This window comes from Emys orbicularis, chromosome 15 (assembly GCF_028017835.1).
Source record: "Emys orbicularis isolate rEmyOrb1 chromosome 15, rEmyOrb1.hap1, whole genome shotgun sequence".
Lineage (NCBI taxonomy): Eukaryota > Metazoa > Chordata > Testudines > Emydidae > Emys > Emys orbicularis.
In genome coordinates this window covers 7,427,565-7,439,968 of record NC_088697.1, presented here as the reverse complement: position 1 = coordinate 7,439,968, position 12,404 = coordinate 7,427,565, and the positions used below count along the sequence as shown (strand labels likewise).

Below are 12,404 nucleotides of genomic sequence, written 5' to 3'. Positions count from 1 at the left end.
TCAATTAAGACATGGGGGCTTTTGCAAGAGCTAACACCTCATCTGCCAGTGTCAGAGGCAGGATGGGCAGGGATGGTGTGTCTAGCCTCTGTTTGCCAGAAGCTGGGAATGGGTGACAGGGGATGGATCACTTGATGATTCCCTGTTCTGTTCTTTCCCTCTGAAGCACCTGGCATTGGCCACTGAGCTAGATGGACCATTGGTCTGACGCAGTGGGCCCTTCTTATGCTCACAGTCTCTGAGGCATATCTACTCATTTGGACTCACTGGGGAGCCACAGAAAAAAGCTAGGTATGCTGAGGCAAGAAGGCCCAGTCTCAGCGCCCTTGGGTTCATGCTTGTCAAAAGCTAAAACTAGGCCCAGCCCTTGAAAGGGGGCACTCCCAGGAGAGACTGTATAAAGGCTGGAGCATCAAACAACTTTGTAAACCTGAGAGAGCTGCCTTAGGGACAATGACAGGGAGAATCACCCAAAGTGACTCCTTTGATTCTGCTCTTCTCTGGCCTTTGGTTCATAGAATCATAGAACTGGAAGGGACCTCGAGAGGTCGTCTAGTCCAGTCCCCTTCACTCAAGGCAGGACTAAGTATTATCTTAGACAATCGCTGACAGGTGTTTGTCCAGCCTGCTCTTAAAAATCCCCAATGACGGAGACTCCACAACCTCCCTAGGCAATTTATTCCAGTGCTTAACCACTCTGACAGGAAGTTTTTTCCCTAATCTCCATCCTAAACTGCCCTTGCTGTAATTTAAAGCCATTGCTTCTTATCCTGTCCTCAGAGGTTAAGAAGAACAATTTTTCTCCCGCATCTTTGTAACAACCTTTTATGTACTTGAAAACTATTACCATGTCCCCTCTCAGTCTTCTCTTCTCCAGACTAAACAAACCCAATTTTTTCAATCTTCCCTCATAGGTTATGTTTTCTAGACCTTTAATCATTTTTGTTGCTGTTCTCTGGACTTTCTCCAATTTGTCTACATCTTTCCTGAAATGTGGCACTCACAATTGGACACAGTACTCCAGTTGTGGCCTAATTCGTGCGAAGTAGAGCAGAAGAATTGCTTCTCGTGTCTTGCTTACAGTATTCCTGCTAATATATCCCAGAATGATGTTTTCTTTTTTTGCAACAGCGTTACACTGTTCACTCGTATTTAGCTTGTGATCCACTATGACCCCTAGATCCCTTTCCACAATACTCCATCCTGGGCAGTCATTTCCCATTTTGTATGTGTGCAACTGATTGTTTCTTCCTAAGCGGTGTAGTTTGCATTTGTCCTTATTGAATTTCATCCTATTGACTTCAGACCTTTTCTCCAGTTTGTCCAGATCATTTTGAATTTTAATCCTATCCTCCAAAGCACTTGCAACCCCTCCCAGCTTGATATCCTCCGCAAACTTGATAAGTGTAACAGAGAGACTGTTACTGGGAGGGTGTCACCATGTCTCAGAGGGTTACATCCTGGTGGGAGGGGGCTAGGCCTGTTCTGGAATAAGGTCACTCTCTGCTTCACAGAGTGGCAGAACCTAGAATGTCCATTAGCAGGGAAAAATCCTGGGGGGAATCAGCCTGTGGAATGGATGAAAACCCCATCTGAATTCTCTCACATTTCCCTTCTCGTCCTGGCAGGCTACAGAATAACGTCCACGTTTGCTCCAGATCATCCCATCCTCCCAGGGGGAAGGAAATGGCTGCAATAGAGCTGGCTCAGGTAAGAGATTATCATGGAGCTGGTGGTGGGCTCTGCTTGGAGGGAGAGGAGCAGTAAAGGCATAGGAAGATGGTATCTGCTACACGTGGTGGGAGGCAGGAAATAACAGGATGTGACAACCCCCTTGAGACTTGTGTAATCTAGGGTGTGATGGGTTGTCACCCCCAGGGTGCAGTCTCGGGGACTTCTGGGAACCGCTGTGCCCTCTAACCCTCAAGCTGGGCTGGCCCTTCTCACACTGCTTTGCTGGAGATTCAGTCAGCCTCTCCAGGCCCTGTTATCACCCAACATGACAGCAGGTGGTGCCATACACCCAACTAAGATACCTGAGTGCTTTACCTAAGCTACTCAAGGACAGATAGAAGACAACAGCCAGTTTCCCAGCTCCCCAACCTTGCACACTTGCTGTAGTATAAATTCAGAATTATACCATCTTATACAGCAAAGGGATATCTATAATTTAATCTCATTAATATAATTCACCTTCCCCTCGATATGGGAAAGATACGCACAATAAGCTTGTGCTAACCAATCTCAGATTTTCCCCAGATACTTCACTCAAAATACTTAACACTGGTTAAGATAAAGCATAAAACAAGTTTATTAACTGCAGAAAGATAGATTTTAAGTGATTATTGTTAGAAGAATAAAGGAGCAGGTTAACCCGGAGGCAGATATGAGTACAGGCTTCTTTATTGCGATACTTGTTCCCCTCGACCCAATTGTCGAGTAAGCACTGCATTAGTTACATCACACTCCTTTTATCTCAGTTAGTATGTACACGCCTACATCCATTACAACACCCCCAAAACCCTTATTAAATAATAGAAACACCCATACTGTTAGTATACCCACACCTATCTATTATTCACAGGATTACGCATGTCATACAGACATTTTTACCTTGAAAATACAGTTCTTTGCATTAATGTGTTGCTACAAATTTCCTTAATCAGCAGTTCTCAGGGGAGGGAGGAAGGGGCCATAAGCCAGGGCTTGTTTATGTAGCTGGGAAAGGAAGGTAGGGGGAGATAACATTTCTCTTACATTCTTTCGCACAAAGGACATTCATTCCGACAACTAGATTTCTCATGCAGCTGCATCCTTATCAATTCTTACAAGCAACAGGGAAAGGAAAAATATGGCAACTTACTTATTAAGCAAAGAATTACTGCCTGCTTATGCCTTTGTCCCCTAATGCCATGTCAGCACATTAGCAGTTCCCAGCTCTTTTACTTAACCCTAACATATCCCAACAATTATAAGTGATAGCAAACAGATCAAAGCAGATTACTTAGCAAATAACCAAAAACTCAAACTAAGTCTAACATACTAGATGGATAGAATTTGAATTAGCAATTTCTCACCCTGACTGATGATACAAGCAGTCCACCAAGTTTCCATATACAAGCTAGAAATCCCTTTACCCTGGGACCAGCACATCCCCCAGTTCAGTCTTTGTTCCTCATATGTTTCCAGGAGTTTGCTTGTGTGGGGAATGAGGCCAAGAGATGATGTCACACCCCACCTTATGTAGCTTTTCCACATGGCGGAACCCTTCATTCCAAACTCAGTTCCCAGTTCAATTTGTGGAAAAATAGAGGTAACAAAATGGAGTTCAGTGTCATGTGGTCTGGTCACATGCCCTAGCATGCACTGCTGTGTCATAGTAGCCATGACTCATAGGCTGGCTGAAACATTCACAGGAAGGCTAAGCTCTTCCACGGTCCATTGTCTTTGTTGATGAGCCATCAGCGCTGTCTGGCTTCTTCACTGTTGTATCTGAAAGGCTAGTTGTGGGTGTTACCCAGAGTAAACACATTTGAAATACAGATACATAAGTCAATATTCATAACTTCAGATACAAACATGATTCATAACTTCAGATACAAATAATTAATTATTTTTTTTTTTAATTAATGGAGATATCCCATCTCCTAGAACTGGAAGGGACCTTGAAAGGTCATCAAGTCCAGCCCCCTGCCTTCACTAGCAGGACCAAGTACTGATTTTGCCCCAGATCCCCAAGTGGCCCCCTCAAGGATTGAACTCACAACCCTGGGTTTAGCAGGCCAATGCTCAAACCACTGAGCTATCCCTCCCCCTAAATAGGATAATCCTATTTAGCAAATCATAACTTTCCCAATGATACCACACATGACGCATCTTGCACATAATGCATCATAATTATGACCTAATCCTATTATGATCATACCACTATACTGAATATGAGGTGTAGTGTCAGATAGGGCCTAATTTCAAGGCACAAGAGTTGGGAATGGAACTTCCCCTCTTTGTGGAACAGGAAATAGTCCTCCAACAAGGGCTGGGAAAACTTCCCAGACTCTGAGTGCTGGAGCCTAAATCTATTGACACTTCATAGTTACCACCACCCCCAATCTTTGTGGCAACTGCAAACTTTATCAGTGATGATTTTATATTCTCTTCTAGGTCATTGATAAGAACGTTAAATAGCACAGGGCCAAGATCCAATCCTTGCGGGAACCCGCTAGAAATAAATCCACTTGACCATGGTTCCCCATTTACAATCACAGTTTTTAATCTATTTAATGTATGCTGTGTCTATTTTGTATCGTTCTAGTTTTTTAGTCAAAATATTGTGCTGAACTAAGTCATATGCCTTACAGAAGTCTAGGTATATTACATCAATAATATTAGCTGCAACCAAACTTTTGATCTCATCCAATGAGGATATCCAGTTAGTTTGATAGGATCTATTTTCTCTAAACCTTTGTTGATGGGTACTAATTATATTACCCTCCTTTAATACTTTGTTAATAAATCCAGTATTGGCTGCTCCATTATCTTGTCCAGTATCAATGTCAGACTGACACTCTTGTAATTAGCTGGGTCATCTCTTTTACACTTTTTAAATATTGGCACAGCATTAGCTTTATTCGAGTCTTATGGAATTTCCCCAGTGTTCCAAGTCCTAATTAAAATCAACATTAACAGTCCTCCACGCTCCTCCACCAGGCCTTTTAAAACTCTTGGTTACAAGTTATCTGGACCTGCTTGTTTAAACACGTCTAATTGTAATACCTGCTGTTTAACGTCCTCGTGAGTTATTGTTGGAATGGAAAGACTGTCGGTGTCAACATCTTATGATATGAGTTACATCATCTGTTTTTCTCCAAATCCAGGAGAGAAATATTTATTGAACACTTTTACCTCTTCTGCATTATTTTTGATAATTCTGCCATTTCCGTCTAGTAATTTACCACTACCATTGTTAAGATTAATTTTGTACTTAATATACTTTTAAAAACTTCCTTCTTATTTTCATTGATTGGTCATTGATTTCTTATAGCCAGTCTTCTACAATTCTGACCTTCTCACTTATATTCTTTACTATTGACTTCCCCTTTCTTCCATATATTTTATTTGGAGTGTGTTGGGATTCCTACCAGGGAGCCACCAGCAGGGTCCAGAGACAGCCCCATCTCCTATATCAAGCTCTGGCTAGTAGGTATGTGAAGACCCTGCCTCCGTCTGTCAGCTGGGAGACACAAAGGTTTTCTCTTTATACCCTCTGATGCCTCCTGGCTGCTCTAAGCAAGGTGGGGTGGGACTCTGTTAAGATGTGCCTCGTGGCGCTTCCATTTACCTGGTGCTGCTGTTCCGTGAATAGTGGGATTGTAACTGGGGCAGCAGGTACTGAGTGTTGGACTCTTTCAGGAGCCGGTGACTTTCGAGGAGGTGGCTGTGTATTTCACCAGGGAAGAGTGGGCTCTGCTGGACCTCACTCAGAGAGCCCTCTACAGGGATGTCATCCAGGAGAACTATGAAACGGTGGTCTTTCTGGGTAAGGAGTCCTGTCCCCTCAGTTATTAGAAGCTGTGGAGTCTCTAAAGAACCTGAGTAGTAATAACTTTATACCTTCATTCGTCATACAAGTTTTAACAAGTTTCCTTGCCCCCCTTTTTTTTCCTTATCTCCCACCTGTTAGAATAAGTTTGGACATGTGCCTTTTTGGTGCCGTCAGTCATTTTAAAATTGCATTTAATGTATCCTTATTGGATACATTAATAACTACATTAATAACTACAGCTTTCATGCCTTTTCCTTATTTTAAGAGGAAAATATGCCACCTGTAGAATTCTAAATGGAGTAAATAGGTCGATGACTGATGCATGGCTTGTGTAACAGTCAGATGAGCTCATCTTTTGATAGGAGAGCGTATAATGTTGCCATTCAGGACCCCACAGGTGAAGGGAGAACAGAGCCGTGCAAGGGGAAGAGAAGAGGGGGAGTAGATAATTCTGGGGTGCCAGGAAATGGTGAGAGTGTGTGCAGGGTGAGAGCTTCGAAGCAGCAGGGATAGAGGAGGTAGTGAGAGACGAGGAGGGAACACAAGAAGCCCCAAGGTGCCGGAAGGTGGTGATGGCTGAGAGTAATGGGAAGAAGGGGAGGGGAGTGTGAAGGAAGGGCACCCAGGAAGTGGGCTGGGTGGGTCAGTGGGAAGGAGGAGAAGTTTTGGGATCTACAGCTGTGGGGGATCCCAGACATTTAACCCTGAATCCCTACCCAAGTCTTATTGCTTTAGAGCCTACACTCCAGTTTTATTTCTGTTGTTTCACTTCTTTTTACATCCCCCCCCCCAAATATTATTATTTTAACTCTTGACCTCCCTCTCTCACTCATTACGCCCCTCCCCATATAACCTCCCCATCTCTGTGCACAGCGACCCTGGCCACCGTTCCTGCATTCCTCCCTCCCATAGCACAAATGGGCACTTTTTACACCTCTAAGATTACATATTGGGGTACAATTTGCCCTTGTACATGGCCTCTCAGGTATCAGGCCTCTAGCCAGCCCCTCTCTATGGGTAGGGACCCACATGCCTCTCCTTTTTGACCAGGGTTTGAGGATTGCAGCTTGTCCTCCACTGTGTTCACTGGACTAACATCCAGTTGCTGTGCTTTGCTTTCTCTCCAAGGGCTGTGAGCAGTGTGTGTGTGCGATAGAGGCGGGAATTTTGGTGATACTTCTATGATGCCAATACACACCTCAGTTTCCCTCTGTGATTGGTATTGCTATGATTATAAAGAGGAGGAGACATGAGGTGTTTTGTCACATAGCTGTCTTGGGGTGATATGAATGGGTCATTAAGGACAAGCTGGGACCAACCTACATCAATGGAATACCTGACAGAGACAAGGGAATAATTCTCACCTGTTCATGGGAGGATCTCAGCTTTGCTGAGTGAAGCATACAGGACTCGTTATGTTTTTGGGAGCAGGAAGAACTGGGTTTGCAGATGCAGGGAAGTGTACCGGAGCAAAGACAAATGGACAGGCAAAGTGCAAGGAAACAAAACTGTTTTTAACAGCAGCATGGCTCAAGAGCATTGGCCAATATGGACTATAGTGTCTTCTCTGTGTCTCTGTCCTAATCTAAAGACTTTTTAATGCTGTGATTCAGTTGACTAATAAACCCTGCTGTATTTTAACAGTCTGCGCAGTGTCACAACAAAAACTTGCTGAGGTGCATTGAAGCATGAATGAGGAACAGTCTCTGAACAGGAGTGTAGTTCAGCTGGACCTGCTGGCAGAGCTCACAGGTTGAAATAGGAGTGTTGAAGCCAGAGGCTCAGTCTCAGGTGCTGAAGCTACATGGCCTATGCTTGTGAAAGAGTGGGACCCCTTGGGGGTCTAGCACACTCAAGGGGCACCTCCCAAGGACTGTTTAAAAGCCAGGGCATTGCACAGATCCTATGCATCCATGACAGTGTGCCAGAGGTTAAGCCTTATGGGGAAAAGATATCAAACAAGAAAAGGATCTAAATGCGTATTTACCATCACCCCCTCATCAGTCCTCTTGGGAATCCCTCATCAGTTACAAAGTGTATTAAAACCATCCTCTAAGTCTTACCTCTTGGTTATCAGGTCATGTCAGTTTTGTTAGAGGGCTTTCCCTTCACCCTCCCACTTCCCTGGTTCTTGTCACACAGACCGCAAGCAGCAAAAGACCAGAAGTCTGAAGTGCAGATAATGTGATGTTTATTGGGGTTAGTTTCCAAGCAAGCATATTCCGAAGACCTTCACACCAGTCGGGTTTATCTCTATATGCCGATAGAGTCTGTTCCACAATGTTCCATTCCCAGCTCTGATGCCGCAGAGCATTTACTCCATGTCCCCCTTCCAAGCTCTGACACCACAGAGCCTTGCCTGTGTCCCTGTTCCCCATTCCCTATTCCCGTTTTCCCCTTAACAAACATGATTCCAATTTCCCTCCCCCCTCCTGTTTAACACCAGTTTATATAGTAATATTCTCAGCTATACCTTAAACAATCATTGTACTGAAATTTAACTAACCAGTCCTAACATATTGTAACATAATTCTCTAACCAATTATATCCCACTCCCCTAATTAACTTACACCTAACAAAATTATTTATACAGCATGACAGAAACAATTAGAGAACCAGACAGATTAGCAATAGAAAAGTGGGGGACATAAAGATAAAGCAATACCGAAATGAGGGTTTCACAACCACAACCATTGATAAGTGATTTCTTGCCAGACAGGATGCTATCAAGCTAAGTTTTTTTTAACCATCTTAAGATCTGTTTCTTTATCTGGTGGTGATGGGTGCTGTCCGGACAGGATCGTCTTCCTAACAGCCCAATACCACCTTATTTCAGTGTGACTGGTTTGGGATGTGATGATGTGACACTACGCTTCCCAGCTTATGGCTGCCCCTGCTGCTTAGCCAAAGGCCTTAGCCGAAGAACAAGACCTCAGACTATCCTAGTGAGAGAAGGCCCATACACAGGCAGACTGTGATTTTGATTCTTTGTTTTTATACCCCTGTAACTAGCTAAGTGATAAAAATACAGCTAAGTTCTTAAAGTATAGGCTTTACAGGCAGGTCTGAATATATCTATATTCTAACCGTGGGTTCTACCCCTTCCCCCATTTTGTGTCTGTCTTGTCTATTTTGATTGTAAATTCTTCAGGGCATGGGCCATCTACTATTCTCTGTTTGCACTTTGCCTAGCACAATGGCGACCCAGTGTTAGTTGGTCCTTAGGCACTAAGGTAATGAATATGATTTATAATAATAACAACTCTCCTGCCACTTTGAGCCAAGGAAGCTGGCCTTGGGATGTTACTGCTTAAAAATGAGCTGGGCTTAAAACCATTTAATATTCTTTGTGAAAAGTATCCCACAAATTCCACGGACCTCCCTTGTTTTCTTTGCCTTGAGCAGGGTTTCCAGTTTCCAAACCTGAGGTGATCTCGCAGATGGAACAAGGGGAAGAGCCGTGGGTCCCAGACCTCCAGGGCTCTGAGAAAGAAGTGCTCCCGAGAGCTGCCTACACAGGTGAGGAATTGGTTAAACCAACTAAAAATCTGTCCGTGAATACAAGAAACAATTGGGATGCCCTACAAAGACCTTGTGAGCTCTCCAAGTTCAGGATTGTTCCTTGCAGATATGGAATCATTAGGCAGAGGTCACTCATGGCTTCCCACCTATACTGACCGACAACTAGCAGCAGATCCCTCCCCAATGTAGCTTCCCCCAGAGTCTTCTGGTGAGATGTGGACCAAAACTGATCCCTTCCTCTCTCCTCTGGGGAAAGGTTTGGGGAAAATCAGCTCCTGATAGGTTTAATCTCTCCCACACGTATTTTGATTTGTTCATCCCTTTTTCCATTCCTGTCTCTGAGATTTCCTTTCTTTCCGGCACAGGGAGTGACCGATGTCTGGATTCTCTCTGTCTCCCATCAGGTGATGGGATGATGAGTGAGAATGAGGAGGAGAAACCCCAGCAGAAAGATGCTGAGCAAGTGGAACCACATGGAACGTTATCAGGAAGATCCAAAGGGAATGTTTCCGGGAGTTGTGCACTCCAAGAAAAAGCAAATTCTTGTGAGACTCAAGAGAGGCCAGAGGAAAACTTCAGTAGCCACTCAGATCTTATAACAAGTGACAGAATCAACTTGGAAGAGACACGCTGCACATGCAATGAATGCAAGAAAAGCTTCAATTGGAGCTCTGCCCTTATCACACATGAGACAATCCACGCAGGGGAGACGCCCTACACATGCTCTGAGTGTGGGAAAAGGTTCAATAGGCGCTCAAACCTTATCAGACATCAGAGAATCCACATAGGAGAGAAACCCTACACGTGCTCTGAGTGTGGGAAACGCTTCAATCGGAGCTCACACCTTATCAGACATCAGACAATCCACACAGGTGAGAAACCTTATGGCTGCTCTGAGTGTGGGAAATGCTTCATTAATAGTTCAGCCCTCATTTCACATCAGCGAATCCACACAGGAGAGAGGCCGTACACATGCTCTGAGTGTGGGAGAAGCTTTAGTCGGCACTCAAACCTTATCACACATCGTAGAATCCACACAGGAGAGATGCCCTACACGTGCTCTGAGTGCGGGAAAAGCTTCAGTTGGAGTTCACACCTTATCACGCATAGGAGAATCCACTCGGGGGAGAAACCTTATGGATGCTCTGAGTGTGGGAAACGCTTCAATCGGAGCTCTGCCCTTATCACACATAGGAGAATCCACTCGGGGGAGAAACCTTATGGATGCTCTGAGTGTGGGAAATGCTTCACTGATAGTTCAGCCCTCATCTCACATCAGCGAATCCACACAGGAGAGAGGCCGTACACATGCTCTGAGTGTGGGAAAAGCTTTAGTCGGCACTCAAACCTTATCACACATCGTAGAATCCACACAGGAGAGACGCCCTACACGTGCTCTGAGTGTGGGAAAAGCTTTAATCAGCATTCACAGCTTATCACACATCGTAGAATCCACACAGGAGAGACGCCCTACACGTGCTCTGAGTGTGGGAAACGCTTCAATCGGAGCTCTGCCCTTATCACACATAGGAGAATCCACTCGGGGGAGAAACCTTATGGATGCTCTGAGTGTGGGAAATGCTTCACCGATAGTTCAGCCCTCATCTCACATCAGCGAATCCACACAGGAGAGAGGCCGTACACATGCTCTGAGTGTGGGAAAAGCTTTAGTCGGCACTCAAACCTTATCACACATCGTAGAATCCACACAGGAGAGACGCCCTACACGTGCTCTGAGTGTGGGAAAAGCTTTAATCAGCACTCACAGCTTATCACACATCGTAGAATCCACACAGGAGAGATGCCCTACAGGTGCTCTGAGTGTGGGAAACGCTTCAATCGGAGCTCACACCTTATCACACATAGGAGAATCCACTCGGGGGAGAAACCTTATGGATGCTCTGAGTGTGGAAAACGCTTCACTGACAGTTCAACCCTCATCTCACATCAGCGAATCCACACAGGAGAGACGTCCTACACATGCTCTGAGTGTGGGAAACGCTTCAATCGGAGCTCAAACCTTATTAAACATCAGACAATCCACATGAGAGAGAACTGTAATAAATGCCTTGATTAGGGCTGGCCAAAAAAATTAAAAAAAAAAAAAAAAATCACATTTGCTAATTCCCACGTACTGATCTTTGCACTGTCTTCACTGTCATCTCTCAGCTGCCCCAGATGAGTTGCCTGCTTCTGCCTTTTGCAGCTCACCCTTCTTTGGGGTCAGTCCTGTTATCTTTTCTATCAACTCCTTTCCTTTTGAGTCGTAGGAGTGTGTGTCATAGAATCATAGAATATTAGGGTTGGAGGAGACCTCAGGAGGTCATCTAATCCAATCCCCTGCTCAAAGCAGGACCAACACTAATTAAATCATCCCAGCCAAGGCTTTGTCAAGCTGTGCCTTGAAAACCTCTAAGTATGGAGATTCCTCCTCCTCCCTAGGTAACCCATTCCAGTGCTTCACCACCCTCCTAGCGAAATAGTGTTTCCTTAAAGCCAACCTAGACTTCCCCCACTGCAACTTGAGACCACTGCCTCTTGTTCTGTCATCTGCGACCACTGAGAACAGCCGAGCTCCATCCTCTTTGGAACCCCCCTTCAGGTAGTTGAAGGCTGCTATCAAATCCCCCCATCACTCTTGTCTTCTGCAGACTAAATAACCCCAGTTCCCTCAGCCTCTCCTCGAAAGTCATTTGCCCCAGCCCCCTAATTGTTTTCGTTGCCCTCCGCTGGACTCTCTCCAATTTGTCCACATCCCTTCTGAAGTGGGGGGGACCAAAACTGGATGCAGTACTCCAGATGTGGCCTCACCAGTGCCGAATAGACGGGAATAATCACTTCCCTCGATCTGGTGGCAATGCTCCTACTAATACAGCCCGATATGCCATTAGCCTCCTTGGCAACGAAGGCACACTGCTGATTCTCATCCAGCTTCTCATCCACTGTAATTCCCAGGTCCTTTTCTGCAGAACTGCCACTTAGCCAGTCGGTCCCCAGCCCGTAGCGGTGCATGGGATTCTTCCGTCCTAAGTGCAGGACTCTGCACTTGTCCTTGTTGAACCTCATCAGGTTTCTTTTGGCCCAATCCTCTAATTTGTCTAGGTCACTCTGGACCCTATCCCTACCCTCCAGAGTATCTACCTCTTCCCCCCATCTTAGTGTCATCTGCAAACTTGCTGAGGGTGCAATTAATCCCATCATCCAGATCATTAATAAAGATGTTGAACAAAATCGGCACCAGGACCGACCCCTGGGGCACTCCGCGTAATACCGGCTGCCAATTAGACATCAAGCCGTTGATCACTACCCGTTGAGCCCGACAATCTAGCCAGCTTTCTGT

At 45.1% G+C, this 12,404-nt stretch overlaps 1 protein-coding gene across 1 annotated transcript; it reads left to right on the top strand.

The window, feature by feature from the left end:
- The first annotated feature begins 1,686 nt into the window (after positions 1-1,686).
- On the top strand, positions 1,687-11,143 carry LOC135889534 (zinc finger protein 883-like). The gene is made up of 4 exons (XM_065417396.1): positions 1,687-1,710; positions 5,410-5,536; positions 8,948-9,061; positions 9,430-11,143. The coding sequence occupies exons 1-4, from the start codon at positions 1,687-1,689 to the stop codon at positions 11,139-11,141; spliced, it is 1,977 nt and encodes a 658-aa protein (XP_065273468.1). The 3' UTR covers positions 11,142-11,143.
- Positions 11,144-12,404: the final 1,261 nt, after the last annotated feature.